Source organism: Salvia hispanica, chromosome 2 (genome assembly GCF_029641045.1).
Source record: "Salvia hispanica isolate PSC_SH4W2 chromosome 2, Shi_PSC_v1, whole genome shotgun sequence".
Taxonomy (NCBI): Eukaryota; Viridiplantae; Streptophyta; class Magnoliopsida; order Lamiales; family Lamiaceae; genus Salvia; species Salvia hispanica.
The window spans coordinates 3,402,237-3,422,107 of NC_142693.1; the positions used below are offsets into that span (position 1 = coordinate 3,402,237).

At 36.1% G+C, this 19,871-nt stretch overlaps 3 protein-coding genes and 1 long non-coding RNA gene across 5 annotated transcripts; 2 read left to right on the top strand and 2 right to left on the bottom strand.

The window, feature by feature from the left end:
* Positions 1-706: 706 nt before the first annotated feature.
* LOC125200642 (tropinone reductase homolog At5g06060-like) lies at positions 707-3,156 on the bottom strand. The gene is made up of 5 exons (XM_048098338.2): positions 2,989-3,156; positions 2,607-2,814; positions 1,795-2,011; positions 1,600-1,706; positions 707-1,037 (listed from the first exon to the last, which is right to left on the bottom strand). Exons 1-5 carry the CDS (start codon positions 3,063-3,065, stop codon positions 843-845), a joined length of 804 nt encoding a protein of 267 aa, XP_047954295.2. The 5' UTR covers positions 3,066-3,156; the 3' UTR covers positions 707-842.
* A 6,395-nt stretch (positions 3,157-9,551) lies between these two features.
* Positions 9,552-11,073, top strand: LOC125200641 (AT-hook motif nuclear-localized protein 15-like). Its single transcript, XM_048098337.2, has one exon. The coding sequence runs from the start codon at positions 9,970-9,972 to the stop codon at positions 10,813-10,815; it is 846 nt and encodes a 281-aa protein (XP_047954294.2). The 5' UTR covers positions 9,552-9,969; the 3' UTR covers positions 10,816-11,073.
* A 2,373-nt stretch (positions 11,074-13,446) lies between these two features.
* LOC148931398 (uncharacterized) lies at positions 13,447-15,491 on the top strand. 2 transcript variants are annotated; one of them, XR_016135450.1, is made up of 5 exons: positions 13,453-13,569; positions 13,775-14,426; positions 14,649-14,707; positions 14,913-15,252; positions 15,394-15,491. It is a non-coding gene; the product is annotated as an uncharacterized LOC148931398 (long non-coding RNA). The 2 variants fall into 2 exon arrangements; XR_016135449.1 differs by lacking the exon at positions 13,775-14,426 and having other exon boundaries at positions 13,447-13,569.
* LOC125202637 (LOB domain-containing protein 33-like) lies at positions 15,047-15,660 on the bottom strand. The gene is made up of 2 exons (XM_048101088.2): positions 15,382-15,660; positions 15,047-15,303 (listed from the first exon to the last, which is right to left on the bottom strand). The coding sequence occupies exons 1-2, from the start codon at positions 15,658-15,660 to the stop codon at positions 15,058-15,060; spliced, it is 525 nt and encodes a 174-aa protein (XP_047957045.1). The 3' UTR covers positions 15,047-15,057.
* Between the last annotated feature and the right edge of the window lie 4,211 nt (positions 15,661-19,871).

Sequence of the window (19,871 nt, forward strand, 5' to 3'; positions counted from 1 at the left end):
AAATTCAAATTCGAACTACAAGTTTGTATTTCTAAAATTTTGTAGTTAATTTTTTTTTTAAAATATTTTAAAAAATATTTAAAAAATCCACAATCGAGACTGGATACCCGAGTCGGGTATCTGGGTATCCGAAATCATTTTTGGATCGAGTATTAGATTTTGGAAAATTCGGGATTAGGTATCTGAAATTTTCGGGTCGGCTATCCGGCATCCGCGGGTATCCGACTTGACAGGCCTAGAAGGAATGATGAAGTAATAACAACCAGGGTTGGTTTATTCACACACGCATTATGAGGATTTTCGAATCGAATTCATGGAAATTCAACATAAAGATGGTAGATAGAGCAACGTTTTAAACATAAAGAGTGTCACATCACAGCTATGACAGCGAAGCAAAAAATGAAATTAATGTCTTCACTCAACGAACTATACGTGTACCATTATTTCAAGCAATTGAAATAAGTACTACAAATAAATTTATAATCATGAGTTTGATGACTAATGAGTGGACAAAGGATTTTTTTGTTAATTTTTTAGCAAAACATAATCAGGACAGCGTGATATTTGCCCAATAAATAATCCCTATTGTTTATTTTAAATAATTATACTAACCTTAGATTTAAATGAAGTAAGAATATAAGTATATTTATATGGGCCAAGAATCTGGGCCAAGAAGAAAAGTGTGACAGATCAAAATGCAAGAAAATTTTTAGAAGAGAAAGTAAAATATAAATATGGGCCAAGAATCTGGGCTTAAATGTATAGTTATTAAGCAAAGGGAGCAATGAACATGCCCAGAAACATTGAGTTGAAGACAACAAAAGCAGAAAGAGTACTAAAGGTTAAGGATTTGAGAGAGAGAAAGGAAATGCATTCACAGTGAATCCTCCATCTACACACACAATTTGTCCTGTAATGTAGGAAGCAGCAGGCAGGCAAAGAAAGGCCACTAACGACGACACTTCTTGCGGTTCTCCAGGACGCTTGAGAGGCGTTCGAGATACTACTTTGTCCAAGAACTCTTCATTGTCCAGTAACTGCAAACACAAGAACTTGGACTTAATAATAAACAAACCGTGTTCAAGAAAGCAGGCCAATCACAATTGTAAATCAAGGAAACGGCCAAAAAAAGTCCAAGGTGCTTCTGCATTCCACAAGAGAATGGAATAGAGAACCTATAGTGTTACATGGAAATGGATGACTTTTAAGATTTCATCTCATGCCAGAAATTACCATTAAAATTGACTGATTAGCCACTGCAAAAATTCACTTATAGCATAGCTATAATTATCATTCAGATTGACAACTCAAGCAAGTCTATGATATGATACAAAATAAGACCAGTGCATTGGAGTGATCCAATCTTTCAGTGAGAAGAAGACTGAAAAACTTTCGTAGGAAGAACTGATAGTGTACGTTATTCGTTAATGCAACAAGCAAATTTTACTCAAGAACAATACAATGTTCAGGTTAATATGCAAAAGAATGTGTTTTGGACCTTGGTAAAGTTATTCCGTAAGTAGCTTCTCAAATAAGCACCTAAATCTTAGTGGACCTATCAATACTATAATTGAGAAATAAGGGAAAAGGACAGCTTACATGTTTCACAAGAGAGGTCTTGATATACCATGGAGCAACAGAGTTCACCCGAATGTTATCTTTTGCCCACTCACAAGCCAAATTTTTAGTAAGTTGATTCATTGCTCCTGTAAGTACAAAACTTAAAGATTCGAACTCCATCTGTTGCAGATATTTCATTAGAGGGAAGAATCTATATTCTGAAAAATAACGTACCTTTCGTAGCTCCATAGATCGATCCAGAATATAGGTGCACCAAACCAGCAACAGAAGAAATAAACACAATGCTGCCTTTTCCACTGGCTTTAAGTAGAGGATGAGCCACTTGACATAGGTGGTAAGCAGAATCAAAGTTTGTAGTCATGATTCTAGAGTATTCTTCAGCAGTGTAATCAACAGTTGGCTTCCTAATATTCATCCCCACATTATTTACCTGCAATATGAAAACCGTAAAGGTCAGCCTCACGCCTTTCCAAACATTCAGTAGAATACAATAGAAGCAACAAAATTTCTTCAGATGATGCCACTTAGTTAATCCACTTCCTAGTAGTAGATTTCAGCACGAGTTTTATTCTAATGCACACGAGTCAAGACCAACTCACGAACGGATAACAATGATAAACAGCACCTATCCATTCGTAAGATTAGTTTTCTACAACCGTCATAAGCCTTCAAGAAAGATCTGACTGAAATTCATCAACAAAGTTCATCCATGTATCAATAATTCCAACGGATAATAATACTGACTTTTCCTCCGGACTTGAACCTCATTGTAGTAGACTTCAGCTCGAGTTTTATTCCGATGTACGCAGTTTAATTAGACCAGAAATAGCTAGTCCTCAAAATTTACAGTATAATCATCATCTACCTCAGGCAAATACACACTCAATGTAGCACAATCTCCAGATTCAAAAGAGGCAAAATCAATTGCACAAAAACAACCTGATTCTCTAGCTAAAACTGCAGAAGAAACATCGAATTCAACTCAAAACGAAAAGACATAATCACAGAAAAACACGATAACTCACCAAAATGTCAAGCTTGCCGCTGAAAAGAGAGGAAACTTTAATCATGAGCTGCGATCTCTGTTCTCTAGAAGAAGCATCGCACACAGAGCCACTGACATTAAACCCCTTCGAACTCCACTCCTGCAAACGCTGATTCAGCTCTTCCTCATTTCTCGAACACGTATACACAGTGGCGCCCATTTCCGCCAGCTCTTCCACAGTAGCAAACCTGATCGCGATCCAGCCATCACAAACAAGCAACAATGATCGATTAGAAACTGAATTCGAGCTCAGAGACTTCCAATTTAACCCGATTCTAGATTGATTTTGAAGCTACAAAGCTCAAATTGATAGAGGCGCACAGTCCAGTATAGCTCTAGCATGAAGAGAGAGAAGAGGTTACCCGATTCCGCGAGTGCCGCCGGTGACAAGAGCAGTCATGCCGGCCAAAGACCACCGCGAATTGCTGCTTCCGGCCATCGGATTGTCTCCTTCCGTTATCTATTTTGCCCTAACCTTCACTCCACAAATTTGACTGATTCTGAATTGATGAATTTCATAATTTGAAAGAAAAGAAATAATAGGATAAATTACATTTTTTTAAGTTCCTAAAATGGAAAGTTATGCATGGAGTAACAGTAACTCTTTATATGGAGAAGTAGGCACATTTGTGAATCTTTTCAAATTTTCCATAAACTTCAATGTAGTCGCTAAAATAGTAAAAATATACTCCCTCTGTCCCACTAGAAATGAAACGTTATCCTTTTTTTTATTGTCCCATTAGAAATGAAACGTTTCTTAAAATAAAAATAACTTTATTTCTACTTTTTCTCTCTCTCTTACTTTACCCCCTCTTCTTTAACTCACAAAACAACACTGCATAAAATCATGTGCCGAAAAACAAACGTTTCATATTTATTGGGACGGAGGGAGTACTATATTAGTAGTAACGGTTTTTCCAGATATAACTCGAGGGGACATCATATTTAAATTAATACAAGTTCACCAAATGCATCTCGAATGGGCAACTAAGATAACACATTTTCTTAGCCGGCATAGGATTTTAAGAGTTATTGGTTAAAATATTTAATTGGAGTGAGAAAGGTGGGTGTAAGTATTAAAATAAAGAGAGAATATGAGTGAGAAAAAGTGGTTGAGTGCATATATTAATTGGAGAGAGAAAGTTTTCAAAAAAGGAAACGTGTCATCTAAGTTGGGACAAACTAAAAAAGAAAACGTGTCATCTTAAGCGGGACGAAGAGAGTATAAAATACATGTAATAAGACATTTTTGAATTTCTACTTCGATGAGAATAATCACATTTCTAAAATATATACTCTCTCGATACGTGAAATATTGTTCAGTTTTATTATTTTGGTCAGCTTGTGAAAAATTGTCCATTTTATTTTTTTCTATTTTTGATAAATGGACCTTACTTTCCACTAACGTTTTTACACTCACATTCTATTATAAAAGTAATATATAAATATGAGACCCGCGTTCCATTAATTTTTTCAACTCACTTGTCCATCACACTTTTAAAGCCCGCATCGAGTCAAACTTGGACAATATTTCATGGACGAGGGAATACAATTCTATATAAAATAGTTATTCACAACTTATAAATTTGATATTAAAATAACATGCACTACAATTCAAAATATATGAAGTTTTCAGTGGTGGTGAAGTTAATCTTCGAGATTATCAACCAAGAAAATTAGCAATTAACCCCTCTGAAAAATATTTATCCCTTAAGAAAGCAGTGATTTATAGTACTAAAATATACACTAAGGTGAAATTTTTTTTGATGGACCATATCTAGCGAACGTGGCCCAACTAATAAACCCACACAAGAAATTCCAATTTAAGAATTTTCGGAGGCTGTAGTACTACTCAAGGAGGCCTCAATTAAAGGTCTTTCTGATTTTGGTTTAGAAAAATGTTAGTAAAATATTCCCTTAGTAAAAAAAAAAATTTATTTTCCATTTAAGTACCGTATATCAAAATTTGTATAACTTTCATTTATAAAAATATTCATACTATTTTTTTTCTGTCATTCTCTTACTTTACAATCTCATATCATTACAAATGATACTCCTATTATTTTGTATGGACAAAGGAAATATGAAACTAGAATACGTTCTTTAGGACAAAATTCGAATCAAATTACAGCATTAGGATGGATTTAGGTGGAGTCAGCAGGTCACTGGCCCAACTACACCTATCAATTAATCATCGTTAGAAACTATCATTGATTCCACAGTAGCTCATTGCCAACCCATGATGCCGGTGCTCGACCTTCTAAAAATGTGGCAACCACCAGTGATGACTCGCTAGATTGAGGGTGGGGAAGGTAAATAAGAGCATAGAGGTTTCAATGATTTCGAGGAAAAGAGAGTTGACATGCAAGAAAACACGCAAAGGGTTGTCAAAGTGTACGAGTTGGGTAATTATCAAGTCAACCTGATACTAATCCAACCAGACTTACCTCGACCTGTTAATGAAACTCTTAGTCGATCACGATCTACTATCTTTAAATCCGAATATGACCCACACATGACACAGTGATGACACGAATCTGTTAATAACTTAAATACTTAATACAGTTAGGTTGACACGATAAGATAACACTGGTGAACATGATAAACAAGTTAGCATAGAGGGAGGCCCTTCTATAACAACACTAGCCACTTTATGGATTAGAATTTCATGAGCTAAAAACGTGTTAAATATAATAAACTTCTTAAAATAAAATAGTTTTATATATGATTAAGAATTTAGGATTAAACTGATATTTCAATGCTTTAGAAATAGCGTTGATGATTGAGTCAAATGCATTAAAGAGAGAGAGTGGGTGTGTATCTAAGGCGGACTATGCCGGCGGCTGCACTCCATTTGCCCTTCACAAGCGGCCAAATCGATTGCCAATAATTTCGGCCATTGTGTATTGAAATTACAATTATGCCCTACTAAACTTCAAATCAAATTGAGTTATACGATTTCAAAGCATACACAAAAAGTTAGATCGATCAATTCTAGATCAATGAGCAAGAGGTTATGATTAAATTCATTTTGGAAACTATTGAAATTAACAATGCAATATTTGGAAATGAATGTGGAGTCTTGTACAGATATGCTTCCTCAAATAGGAATAGTTGGTTTGATCCGAAACCGGACCGGTGATTCTACTTTTCTAATTATAACTGAACAAGTTGAGCCTAACTGAAATTGGACTTATCGATTCTACTAGTTCGAATCCAATTCTAACTTTTTCGAACCGAAACTGATGTTTAACTGTTGCTTTTGGCTCAAAATCTGAAAAATAGGAAGAATCGAGGAAAACCATAAAAGTATTGAAATTTGAGAAAATGGCTGCTAAAAGTTGTCGGTTTTGAACCGAATCTAGACCAATCGGTTATTGTCTCAAAACAACTGACAAATCAATTACAAATCTGCTTCCCTAAAAAATTGGATCGTCAATTCCAAACTAAAATCGACGGTTCTTGAATTGACGATGCTCATATTAATTGTGGTTCTTGAATTGACGACACTCTTAGTTGTATATGGGCAAAAAAAAAAAAAAGAAATAGAGAAATTAAAGAAATGGTCGTGTATCTACCCCAACCTAGGAATACAATGTCCTACATAAAATTAATTGAGAAATTAAAGAAATAGTCGTGTACCCACCCTAACCCTAGAAATACAATGTCGAAAATAAAATTAAAACAAAAATTAATTAGGGGATTTAAAAGTGAATCCATGGGCTGAAAAAACATCACATGCAAGCCGACAGAAACAGTGCCCAAAAACGAGGAAAGTTGGTTGAAATTCGCAGTATATTAACGGCGTGGGGCGCCCCCCACCTCTCACCACTAGACCCTCCAAACTCCTTTTACTTTTTTTTATTAGCCGTTTTGCTTAAAGAGTTGATTGACATCTTGTCGTTTTCCATTTATGAGATCGGTTAATTTGGTGGTTAATTGGAGTAATATTATAGAGATGGAATTCACTTCCATAGTGGATGTAATAGCCACCAAATATCGAAAATTAAGTTTGAAAATTTAAATTCGATAAAATTTGGATTTAAAAAACATGAATGTGAGCAGGGTTTGTCCAAGCTAACTTTAAGTGCTAATATTTCCTATTTTTCGATTTATTTGTTAAATGATTTGACACTTTTATTACTCCCTCCGTCCCAAGAAAGATGACCCCTTTCTTGGGCGGCACGAGATTTTATGCAATTTTATTTTGTGTGTTAAATGGAGAGAGTAAAGTAAGAGATGGATGATAAAATAGAGATAAAAGGGGTTTACATTTTAAGTAATGAGTCATCTTGGTTGAGACAAATCAAAAAACAAAGTGAGTCATCTTTAATGGGACGGAGGAAGTACTATAATTTTTATAATCATAAAAATAAAATAAAATCACCGATTAATTTCATACATCTATGTATGGTAATTTCATGTCTTTGAAACGTTGGATCAAAGTGTCAACGTTGATTAAGTCAAATTAAATTTATAACCGTTATATGCATTCTCATGTTTTTTCAAGAAGAACTCAATTATTAACTTTTTTTGTATATGGAGTACATGCCGTGAAGAAAGAGCAAACAATTTAGTCACTCGTTTATGGAGTAATAAAAGTTAAAGTTCAAACTCCACCGTTTTCCTCAACTAGTAACATGGAGCCACTATGAAATGGGATGGTGTTGGGTTAGGGTTTAGGGTGAAGGTGTTGGCTCAAATTGATTCCATTAATTTTATTTGCATTCGACAACAGCATGTATCAAGATAATATTCCCTCCGTTCTTTAAAAGTATGCACTTTTGATTGAGCTCGGGTGTTAATATATAATCGATAAAATAAGATAAAATAGAAAGAAAAAAAAAGTAATTAAAATATGAAGAACGGATTCCACTTTATTAAAAATAAAAGAATTTCCAAAATTAGAAAAATATATACTCCCCCTGTCCCAATTTAGGAGTTAGAATAGTTATGACACAGATTTTAAGAAATTGGTGGAGTGTGTAATAAATGAAGTGAGATGGTGGAGTGTGTAATAAATGAAGTGAGATGGTGAAGTGTGTAATAAATGAAGTAACTTGGTGGAAAGAGATGTGGTTTAACTTTTTGGATAATGACATTTTTTTGGTTTATTTTTATGTAGATAATGACATTTGTGTATAATTTTGATGAATAATGGGATAAAATTTCATGTCAAAAAACGAAAGATTCTAAATGTGACTTTTAAACTGGGACGAACTTAAATGGCAAAATAAGACTCTTAAACTGGGACGGAGGGAGTACTTCTATGTGCAGACTAAAAAAAAAGAATGCACTCTTTCGGGATTGAAGGAGTACTACAACAATCAATAATTACTCCCTTGTAATTAATTTTCTTTTTTGTCCGTCAATCGACACTTGTCATATTTATTTTCTACTAGTACTATTTTTCATAATAAACTTCACATTTTATTAATTTAATTTACTCGCATGTTATTATAAAACTAGTATATAAAAAATATGATCTATACTTCACTAACATTTTCATCCATTTTTCTTTATATTTATTAAAATTTGAGCCAGATTAATTAGTGACAAATAATGACGAATAAAAATAATAATAATAATGTGAAAATACTGCCAATAATTCACATCTATAACCAATATGATGCTTTTTACCACGTAACAAAAAATGGATTGGATGGGAAAAAATGGGGTGAGACAATGGCATTTGATTTGATACCCCTCCGACAGAGATGACCAACCTTGTCTAATAGCCGCCACCCCCACACTCTCTATTTCCATTCCACTTCTCATTATGATGCTACCATCAATCAATTCGCTCTAATTTCTCCCTACCCATAATACACACGAGAAATAAATATATGGAGTAGTAAATATTACATTTCGCGTTGACAATTTTTGATAAATTAAAGACATGAAAACACCAAACATAAACGTACGAAATTAATGGGTCATTGCCAAGTCTAGCATTCATTTTAATTATGTTGTCCCAATAAAAATAGCGATAGTTTTAGACTGAATTTGGATGATCAACTAACACTTCTTAGTATCATTATTATAATTATTTTAATTACTTGTATTAAAATTTAGATTATGTTTCTTATTTTATCATGTTCATATGCCATTCCTTTCATTGCTTTCACAGAATCACAATCACTATCACTGCCACCACTATGCTGACAGGTTAGAGTATCCACTATAGTTGGCCGGGCCAAGCCACAAAACGTGACCAAGCCATAAAATCGTGCCGGGCCACCAGTGCCCATGTTTTACACTATGGTGGACATGTCCAAGCCACCAAATAATTTATTTTTTTCATTTTGTGTATATTTTAATTAAAAATGGATATATTTATAGGATTGGTATAGGAATGGGGTAAAAATGTGTATACTTATAGAATTATAAAAAAATATTGAAAATAAGGAGAGCCACGGCTCGTGGCCGCTGCAATAGGAGAGCCGTGGCCGGACCACGCGAGTGGCGCTCTCGTGGGCAAACCCCCCCCCCCCCCCCCCCCCCCCGGCGCCACGTCCGCCCATGAATGCCACTATAGGGAGCCACGAGTCGCGACTCTCCTATAGTAGACGCTTATAGCTTCCTTGCAATACGCCTCAATCATCATGTATCATTATCGTATGAACATCATACAAATATAATCATATTACTGGCGATTTCATTGATAAGGTCGTGCACGAATTATGTTTAGTTTTAAATATAGCAAACTAGATTCATTTTTAGATTATGTTTTTCTTAATAAGACATATTCGAATTTGACATTAGATCTAACAACCCAACTCATGAAATTTGTCAAATGAGATTCTATGTCACGTAGTATGTTGTATGTAGACATCTAAACGGGAAAAGAAATAAACATTCAAGAATTGCAATTAATAGTGAGATAGAGGAAAGAGAGTGAGAGAGGAGAGCAGCCCAAGATGATAAGCTGATGGTGGTCTGACCCTTTATGCTATGAAAGGGCTACCGTCGGTCACGACACGTAGCATATTCTCACACTTACTTTTTAACTACTTCCTGCCAAAAATCATTCACCCGAGAGAGAGAGAGGGAGAATTTGACCTGACCGCAACCCTAGCTAGCCACATTCAAACCGGCGCAGTAAAATCCCAAACAAAAATCAAACCATATTTTCCTCCATTTAGAAGGAATTTCAGTACTTTTGTACTGTTGTTCGTTTCCTAATCAAGATAGGATTTCATTTATCTATATATAGATCCAGAGAGAGAATAAAGAGATAGCAATTCGGATTGCGATTTTGATATTTGGATAGAGATATAGATAGATATATTGATAGATTTGTGATAGATCTAGAGAAAATCAATCAATTGTTATCAATCGACATGGCTAATCGGTGGTGGGCAGGCAACGTGGCGATGAATCCGATGTCTTCGCCGGCGCCGAACGGTTTGAACGCGTCCAACAGCAGCGGCAGCAACCCGAATAACTCGGGGGGCGAGAATCTGGACGAGGCCGAGGACGGCCAGAACCCCGCGGGCGATATCGAGATCTCTGGGCCGTCCTCGGCCGCGTCCGGGGGCCGGCGCCCCCGCGGACGGCCCCCGGGCTCGAAGAACAAGCCCCGGGCGCCCGTGGTGATCACCAAGGAGAGCGCCAACGCGCTCCGCAGCCACGTCCTCGAGATCGGCAGCGGCAGCGACGTCCTCGACAGCATCGCCGCCTTCGCGCACCGCCGCCACCTCGGCGTCTCCGTCCTCTCCGGCAGCGGCGTCGTCACCAACGTCACGCTCCGCCAGCCCGCCGGCGGCGGCGTGCTCAGCCTCACCGGGAGGTTCGAGATCCTCTCGCTCTCCGGCGCCTTCCTGCCGCCGCCGTCGCCGCCGGGGGCCACCGGCCTCACCGTCTACCTCGCCGGAAGCCAGGGGCAGGTCGTCGGCGGCCCGGTCGTCGGCACATTGATCGCATCCGGGCCGGTGATGGTGATCGCCGCGACGTTCACTAACGCCACCTTCGAGCGGCTCCCGCTCGAAGACGACGGCGAGGGGATGCCGTCCCAGCAGACACCGCTGCCGCAGCAGAATGCTGCGACCGCGGCGATGGCGGAGCCGCCTCCGCCGTCGTCAGCGGCTATGTATAATAACATGCCGCTTCCGAACGGCAGCGGCGGCGCCCAAATGCCGCACGATATGTTTTGGGCCCCGCCGCGCCTGCCTCCTCCGTCCTATTAGGACGGAGGCGGCCGCGGCGACAAGGTCGGAAATTCCTCCTTGTAAACTAAATGCTTTAGGTTTTTTAACTCTAATTTGCAATCTCAATAATTAGCTTCATATATTCATCTTATTAAGTATTTTATCAAATGTGCAACTTAGTTTGAATTCTTATGTTTTGTTATATGGAGTATTAATTAGAGTAAGTATTTGTAATGTGGCTCAAATTGGGAGAAAAAGTTGAATGATTTTTGTGATTATTTGCGATCACATCTCCTAGTATGTTCTTGCAACTTGATTTATTTTGGACTAATTAGAGCAACTTGATTTGAATGTTTTGGTTTCTTTAGACTTTATCTAGAATTTACCAAAGCTGGTGTGTTATAGGTAAGATCAATTGACTACTACAAGTCCACAATTATGGTTAATTGATTAGATAATCTTTGATGGTTGGAAGATTAATTAGGTTTGGCAATAAATGCTAAATTAGTTCAAATTTCAAACCTATGTTTTAATTTTGATGCAGTACTATTATAGTGTATGGAATCGTCCAATTAGAACTCGATCATGATTGAAAGGTAATGAAAGTCTAAAACTATACTATTAGGATCTCAGAACTAATTAAGACTAGGAAGCTTCTAGTATAAATTATAATCATGCTTGCAACTGCTCTAATTGAATTGCATAATGTTGGAGAATTTTTTACAGATGCCTGCTGCTGATTAATCGATTTGAGTTATTATAAAAATATTTTATTTTATGTGATGATATCTCTGTGCAAACTATGAGTAGTAAATATGGTTATTAATTATTGTTAATATTCCTTGCTACAAGCTTGGTTACAAAAAAGCTTGGTTACAAAAAAAGCTTGGTTACAAAAGGATTTTTCTGTACATACATAGAGATGCAATTAGTCACATATGTTTACTATATGGATTCCTAAACCCACATATTCTCCAGATGTTTACTATGATCCTCGTGAGGTTAATATATATTAAAATGAGTAGATGACTATTGTAGGACTAGTATATAATTCTATAGTTGTGGAAATAATTTATTCATTGACTAATCCAAATCCACAAAATATACTTTAGTTTGTAGGAGTCTCATAAAATTATATTGTAGGAGTAGTATAATTCTACGGTCAGTGGAAATATTTTATTCATTGATTAATCTAAATTCATAAAATATACTTTAGTTTGTAGGACATTCTCTCTCTGCAATAGATCAGGGTTCGAATCATCATTGACATATGGATTATTAGGTCAACATGATAGAAACATCGTTGTGGTAAACGTATATTTCTAAATTAAATGATTAAACAATCATGCTAATATTGATCACCTATTTAATTTGTTTCAGTATGCTTCATAATATTTTCTAAATTTTGAAAGTCTTTCTCTCTTTTCACATCCTTCATAAATGTATCAATAGTTGAAATTCGAGGGGGGGGGGGGTGTAAAAAAGAAAAGCAATATTTGTGATTCAATCAATCCTTGCATATCAATTCGGGGGGGGGGGGGGGGGGGGGGGATTTTTTGTAAAAAAGAGAGCAATATTTGTGATTCAATCAATCCTTGCATATCAATTTAATTTAAACTTCATCTGACTAACCCAATGAGAAAATAGGAGAGTGATAAAATGCAAACTCATATATTGTACAAACTCCAAATTTTTCAACACAGTGTCAATACAACTTCAACACAATGTAACACAGTATAAAATTTCAAGATTTTGATGTCAACATAGTGTCAATACAATGTCAACACAATGTCAACACGATGTCAACCGTTGACACTGTGTTGATATTTTCTGTTGCTATTATTTTGTAATCTGTTGACATTTTTTAATGGTCCAGATAATAGTTTGAAATTTGTACAATATTTAAAGTTTGCATTTGATTACATTCCTAAGAAAATATATTCAAAAGATATACGCACATAACTGCACGCGTGTAAACAAAAGAAACATGCACCTTCAAGAGAATGGCTAGCAAGCGGCTCGACGCAGTTAGGGACGTCTTGGTCCATGACTCACAAAAGAATGGACTCGACAACAAGTCTAGACTCAACGATTGGCAATATCCTATGCTTTGTTACTAGTCAGCACATGATATTAGGTGATGTTCGGTATTCAAGATAAAATAATACCAAGATACAATCGTTGTGAGATTATTTTAGTCATAGGGGATTAGCTAGGACTAATTATCTCATGATTATCCATCTAGGATTGAGTTGTGAGGTTGAATCTCATGAATCAAACACACTATAAATTTGATCCGGGATACAATCTTGTAAACCGAACACCGTATCTTTATTACTTATTAATATAGTAGAATAATATTATTAAAAATATTTTTTTGGTATAATATGAATATCCGGTATTGTATGTAACTTGAATCGTCATCTTAAATGCGTGCATTAAATGTAAGTAAAGGATATTCAAATAATCCAAATCAATTCATAATTTATAGAGGATATAGCATAGAGAATAATAAAGATAAATTCAATTTTAAATTAAATAACTGCATCAACTTATCAAAAAGTGAATACTCATATTTTTATGAATTAACAAATGTTTTAATAGTATAATAAAGATAAATTCAATTTTCAATTGACTATTATTCCAATCTAAGTTTAATTTTAAATAAAATATAGCGGAAATTTTCATTTTTCATTTTCAGTTGTACTTTTCTTGGCGGGAAATACAAAGCGGTGTTTCAGAGAGAATCAATTGAGGCTCACCTGCAAGCTTGATGATTCCAAATTCCATCTCGTAAGTTGATCTGGATCCATGTCTATTCGTGTAGATGATTAACCTAATTGCGTTTGTGTATGTAATATGTTTGTGATAATGTCTCTTTCATGCGGTAGTTGAGAATTCTGGAGTATTGGTTGCATTTTGTTGTTTCGATCTGCTTTTTACACCGTTAATTGTACGCACAACTTATTTGCTTCGAAATGACGGTGCTGAGGTGTAGAGATTTCGTTTACTCGCAAGCAAACCGGAGCTGTGACGCTGCTGAGAACCTCTGAATTTGTGAATTTATCATCGGATGTTGTCGATCCGGAACAAGGAATCGGAAGAGACGTGGTTCTGATGTGAAATTGGGGATTGAGACTTGAGAGTTCAGATCGGCATCCTGATGTGAGTATAGTTTCGGAAGTTTCACCGAATCTGGATGATGGAGGTTTCATATGACTGTTGGAAATTAAGCATGGATATGAAAGCTTTGGGGTCTGTATCATCTGAAAAGGATAAGCCGGAGAGGCTTCTCGAGCCTCGAGGTCAGGCAAGAGCGTTCCATAAAGAGAGATGAACGACATTCATATTGCTGGTGATTCAGCTTGGTAAAGAAGGTGGTGCGGATTGTGGTGGTGATGTACCTGTGAAGAGTAGTATATCAGAGATTCAGAGGCTAAAACTGATAACAATGACTAGACGGAAACTTCATGTAGAGAATGCGAAATTGGAGTCCGAAACATCCCCCTTTGAGGCACAAGATCTGTTGGTTTGTTTGTATAATCGAAGCATGGATGGTCATTTTCTTGAATTGAGATTCACGCAAGAGATTGTTCGTGGTTATCTGAGGAGCAATTTGCCAAGAGTTTTGGGGGTTGCAACACTTACAAGTTAACTGTGCAATTTGAGCTACATTATGCCTCTTCTTCTCATGTATTTATTGGGAATCAATATGAAGTGATAGTATGATTGCATTTTATATTTCCGCATTCTGAAGCATGTGCCTTCTTTTGCATGTATCATTAAGTCAGTTGTCTTTTTTAATGATCTTACCTTACAAGTATTGGAACTGGAAACTGATAGCTGAGATCTCCTATTTTATGTATGGACAGTGATGAAGCTGCATATCAATCGAGCATCTCTCAAGTGCTCCTCGTTAAATATAATCCAGGTAAGATTTATTTAGTTAACTACACCTAAAATTCAGACTGGTAGCAAATGCAATCCCAAATCGGTGCATCTTTTACTATGTCTGATTTGAGTCATGCATATTTGCTAGCTACTATAATATAGGAGTACTGTATTAGTTAATAGTATTAATTTATGCTTAATTTAGTTATACATAATATAGTTGATGAATTAAAGCAATATTACAGATATTGGCTTTTCTGATTTGAGTTGAGTCATATAAAGCCTGGAAAAGTAGATAGTATTGGAGCTTTGGCTAACACTTCCAACTTACTGACTTAAGGGGTGAAATACGAAAACAGAAAAAGAACGGTGACGTAAGTTCCTCTCTCCCTACCACTGAGACTGAGGTTGTGCTGCATACTTCGTCCATAGTGATTGCAGATTATTGTCTTGGTAGACATAATAATCTTGTTCAAGCAGCCTCTCCAACAGGCAGCCTTCAGATATCACATCGCTCGTTCCCGGATCCATCATTGTCTGCATAATCACTTCATTCTCCCATTCTCTGCTAATATAACCACCAGGGTTAGCTATTGCTTTTCCATACATTTCTATCTCCTCCTCCAGGATAGCCACCTGCAATGCAAAAACAAGTTACATACTTGCATCATTAAATGTATAATATTGGTAACATTTTGTGGGACAATCTAAAACCTGCTGCTGCAGGGCAAAGATATGAGCAATGCAACCGTAAATAGGGTCCTCCATTCGCGCAAGCGCCTCGTAAGATACAGTTATGGCAGCATCGCTTCTGCTATGCTCCGGCAGATGTGACAGCAGCTTCGACACGTTGCTGGCTCCAAACACCTTATGGACTGCTGCAAAGTGGTTTGCTGCTTGCTCGTAGCTGAAATAAGGTGCGAATATACATTCTTCCGTGCACCTCCTTCTTAAGAACTTACACGCTCCACACGACGAGCTTACTCCTGTCATCTGTTTATGTGCCTTGCTTTGTGTTGTGTATGAGTAGCTGCTCAGCCATATAAAGGGCTCAGAATGAGAGTGAGAGAGACATTTTACTTTATAATAAGGGAAAGTAGATTCTTTTAGGTCCCCTTCGTGCCCAACAAAATTCCATTAACAAATCGGGTAAACTTTCCAAATTGTGTGTTTTGAACTTTTTAGAGGAGCTTTATCCATAACGAATGATACAGAGACCCAATCATCATCATATTATAATGTGAAGCTCAACAATCGAGAGAATATTGCTGATTGTTATTCTATTTTAATGGTTTTTTACCAAAGGGATTAGGCAAGTGCATGCAACACTCGCCATTTTCTCTTTATATAGCAATAATGAGTAAAGTCGTTTGGCTTTTCCAAGAAAAAAGAGAATTTCCCACACGTGAACAGTTGAGGCCTTTTCATTGTTCATTTTTTGTCTGTGCCAATGGGAAATGATGAAAGTGAAAGTAGGTTCTTGTTCACCATCTCTAACTCAGTTAATTATAATAATGTCTGGTTGCATATAAAGTGTATGAGTGAGTTATGAAGGAAGCATTTGTTGCACCCATTTGGCTACATCCCAACCTTCAGAGACGGCAAGTGTAATAGGACCATTCGTTTATCAATCTTTCCGACTTGCTGCTACGGAACCAAGGTCGAAAAGATTGAAAAAATCGTCCAACATTTCATTCAACTTTAGATATACTATGATCCCACAATAGGTTTGAGGATGGTCTAGTGATTGAGTGCGTGTTCTTGATTCCAATGGTCTCGGGTTCGAGTCTAAACGGCGTGTCTATAGGTCTATCTTGTGCACACCAGAATACCCCCTCTGTCCGCGAACAGGAATCCTGTTTTCCATTTTAGTCCATCCGCGAATAGGAGCCTCGGGTTACATTTACCATAAATGGTAATAGGGTCTTACCTTCCACTAACTCATTCCACACGCATTTCATTTAAAACTAATACTCCCTCGGTCCCACATTTGGAATCACTTATTGTTATGGCTCGAGTTTTAAGAAAAAGTTGAAATGTGTAATAAATGAAGTGAGATGGTGGAGTGTGTAATAAATGAAGTGAAATGGTAGATGTGTAATAAATGAAGTGAGATGGTAGAGTTGGTTGAAGGTGGGTCCCTTTTGACTTTTGATTTTTGTTTTGGTTTATTTTAATGTAGATAATGGCATTTTGATGTAATTTTGATGAAGAATGAGGTAAAATTGTATGACCAAATATGGAAAATTCTAAAAGTGACTCTTAATCTGGGATGGAGTGAGTATATACAAGTGAGACCACTATGCCACTAACTTTTTCACCTGCTTTTCTTAACATTTTTTAAAATTCGTGCCAGCCATAAATGAGACTCCTAATAGCGGACGGAGCGAATAAAAATGAAGTTGCTATAGTATCTGTAATTTAAAAATAATGAGTGTAGAACATATGCTAATATTCTATAGCCTCTCTCCTAGGGAATGAAACTAGGTAGGCTAGATGAGTCATAAATCCAATTTGTCTGTGCATGTTCATTCTCCATTACATGCATATTTTATTATTCTCAAAGACTAAGAAGTTGCATGATAGTATTTGGCTGGCCCTATCTTCAACAGTTTCATATGAGAGAGAGAGAGGGGAATGCCGAAAGTGTTGTAAGTGAAAAAAATTCAAGCTTTCCGTCTTGTCCACTTTCGAGCTTAACGATGAAAGTGTCTTTCTCTATCAGTCGTTAATTAATTCTATATTACTACTAATCTGCCCACCTTACGGTTTTCTGCCTTTCAAATTTTGATTATATGATGTTTAAGTGTTGATTTGTATAAAATCCGTATAGGAAAAATAATCATGTTTTTTTTTTGGCATGTCTAGCAATTTTTTTTAAAAATCTATTTGGAGTTTCTTTTTGTATATCATATGGATGATCTGATACGCAAGGACCGTGATTGGGAATTATTTGATCGTCTTTCTCTGAGGAAGAGGCGAAATAGAATCAACTTGAATTCGGGACCGCTATTCGAAATCTTAGTGAAACACTGGATTTCTTATCTCATGTCTGCTTTTCGTGGAAAAATACCAATTGAAGTGGAGGGTTTTATCAACACCTAATAAGGACACTAACACGATAAGACTTAATTCATTAATTTTGTGGGTGTTCATTTTCGTGTGTGTTTTCATGTTGTGTCGAAAATCGTTACTCCACTTTGAAGTGAGTACACAAGTTTAGCTGTGTAGCATTGTTTTGTGGAAAATTTAGTCCAATAAAAGTAAATTTCAATTTCAAAAAATATATTCATGATTTATTAGACTAAAGAACTTTTGTAGAGATGTATTATCATGCTAAACTTGTGTAATCTCACTCTAGAGAAAATTTCCACAAATCTAAAGTATCAAACCTTGATATTGTATATAGTAATTTTAAAATGTGTTAAAGTTGGATACAAATCTACTTCTACTGAGGGGTGGCGATTTCTTATTTACTTCCTCTCCCAAATCAGATCGCAAATATGATTGGTTGGTTTCAATGGATTATCCAATTGTACTAGGCCCATTTATTGATGGGCCAAAATGGCTAAGCCCAAATTATTATATACTACCACTTCTCCTTCTTGTACTTAGAGAGAAGAGAGAGAATAAGAGACCTAACATAAATTTATACCCTAAAATACATAAAAGAGTTGCTAAGATTGTATTTACTCCCTCCGTTTGCCATTAGAAGTCTCATTTATGGACGGCACGAGTTTTAAGAAATTTTAAGAAAAGTGGGTGGAAAAAAGTTAGTGGAATAGGAGTCTCACTTGTATATATTAGTTTTAAATGAAATATGAGTGGAATGAGTTAGTGGAAGGTGAGACCCTATTACCATTTATGGTAAAAGTGATCCGGGATTCCTATTTACGGACGGACAAAAATGGCAAAACGGGACTCCTATTCGTGGACGGAGGGAGTAACTCATATTCATATGTTAAATATAACTAACAAGTCTATAGACCACTTGAAAAGAACTCTAGATTTCTTTGAATCGCTTGGGTTATAGTTTAATTAATTTAGTTAATTAGGATTCACTATATACACTGATTATTGTATTTTCTACAACATACTTAAGACATTGAGTTTAGTACTACTATAACACATGATTTTAGGTTAGAAGATCCGAACCGCTAATTGCTGCGCTTCCACTCGAGTACAAAGTAAAAAAAGCATAATCTCTATTTCAACATGTCTTAACATTAAATTATTCTGAGATTATCCGACATTTAATTAGGCCCAAATTAATCGAGATTAATTTTGTTACATGGGAAACGTCGAAACTCATAAGTCGAGACTTATACTACATGACATTGTTCAGAAATTTAGTAGTGAGCGCTATCTGCCCAACCGATTCATAAAAATTAATCTTGTCTAGTCCATCAAACTGAACGGCAACATCATATATTATTGATAAATATAGGTGAAAGACACCATAAAAATTTGTTCCACCCATACAAATTTTGTTGCCTATTCATTTTTTTATTTATTAAGAGTGCTACACATAGTATAACAGTTCTAAGTGAAGTATTTTTAGTTCTACCTACTTATATTAATTGTCTACATTTTCTTGTCCTGGTTTACTGAGTATTGAAAAATGAGAACTATGTCACTAGACTAGACAGTCCCAACTAATTTATCATATGATTCAAACTTTTATTTTTGCTCTCAAACTTCCATTCATTGTAGTGAAATAAAAATTAGTTTGAAGTTCTCTTAGAGGTTGACATGAGCTCATCTTTATCATCTCAAGAATAAAAAATGATGTACATCAAAATGCATAATTATTATGAATACGAAACAAATAAGCCTTAATCACTATTCAATAAACAAAAACTCCAAAACCAAAGAGAGAAATGTAAGGTTGTAATTCTCCAGAGTCTCTATCCATCGCCACAATATACTGAAGCATCATAGACATAATAATTTTCTTAGAGTTATTTCACAAATAAAAAAAGAAAAAAGAAAAGAAAAGAAGAAGATAGAACCTCAATAATGCAGCAGACCCAACACTGCAGGCACCAAAATAAGGACAAAACAAATATACTTTTCACAATTCTAAACCATATAATAACAGGATAACTTTGTAATTCTTGAAAATAGCAATAAAAGAAAAAAGAAAAAGAGAAACTTGATCTTAGCTTGTGTTGTACATAGTGCTGCATGTGTGGTAACTAAAA

Coding starts and splice junctions, on each gene's coding strand:
- LOC125200642 (XM_048098338.2), bottom strand. CDS start 3,065: ATGGCCGGAAGCAGCAATTCGCGGTGGTCTTTGGCCGGCATGACTGCT. Junction 2,815..2,988: donor GGCGGCACTCGCGGAATCGG/GTAACCTCTTCT, acceptor GATCGCGATCAG/GTTTGCTACTGTGGAAGAGC. Junction 1,707..1,794: donor GATCTATGGAGCTACGAAAG/GTACGTTATTTT, acceptor TTGTACTTACAG/GAGCAATGAATCAACTTACT.
- LOC125200641 (XM_048098337.2), top strand. CDS start 9,970: ATGGCTAATCGGTGGTGGGCAGGCAACGTGGCGATGAATCCGATGTCT.
- LOC125202637 (XM_048101088.2), bottom strand. CDS start 15,660: ATGACAGGAGTAAGCTCGTCGTGTGGAGCGTGTAAGTTCTTAAGAAGG. Junction 15,304..15,381: donor TCTTTGCCCTGCAGCAGCAG/GTTTTAGATTGT, acceptor TTTGCATTGCAG/GTGGCTATCCTGGAGGAGGA.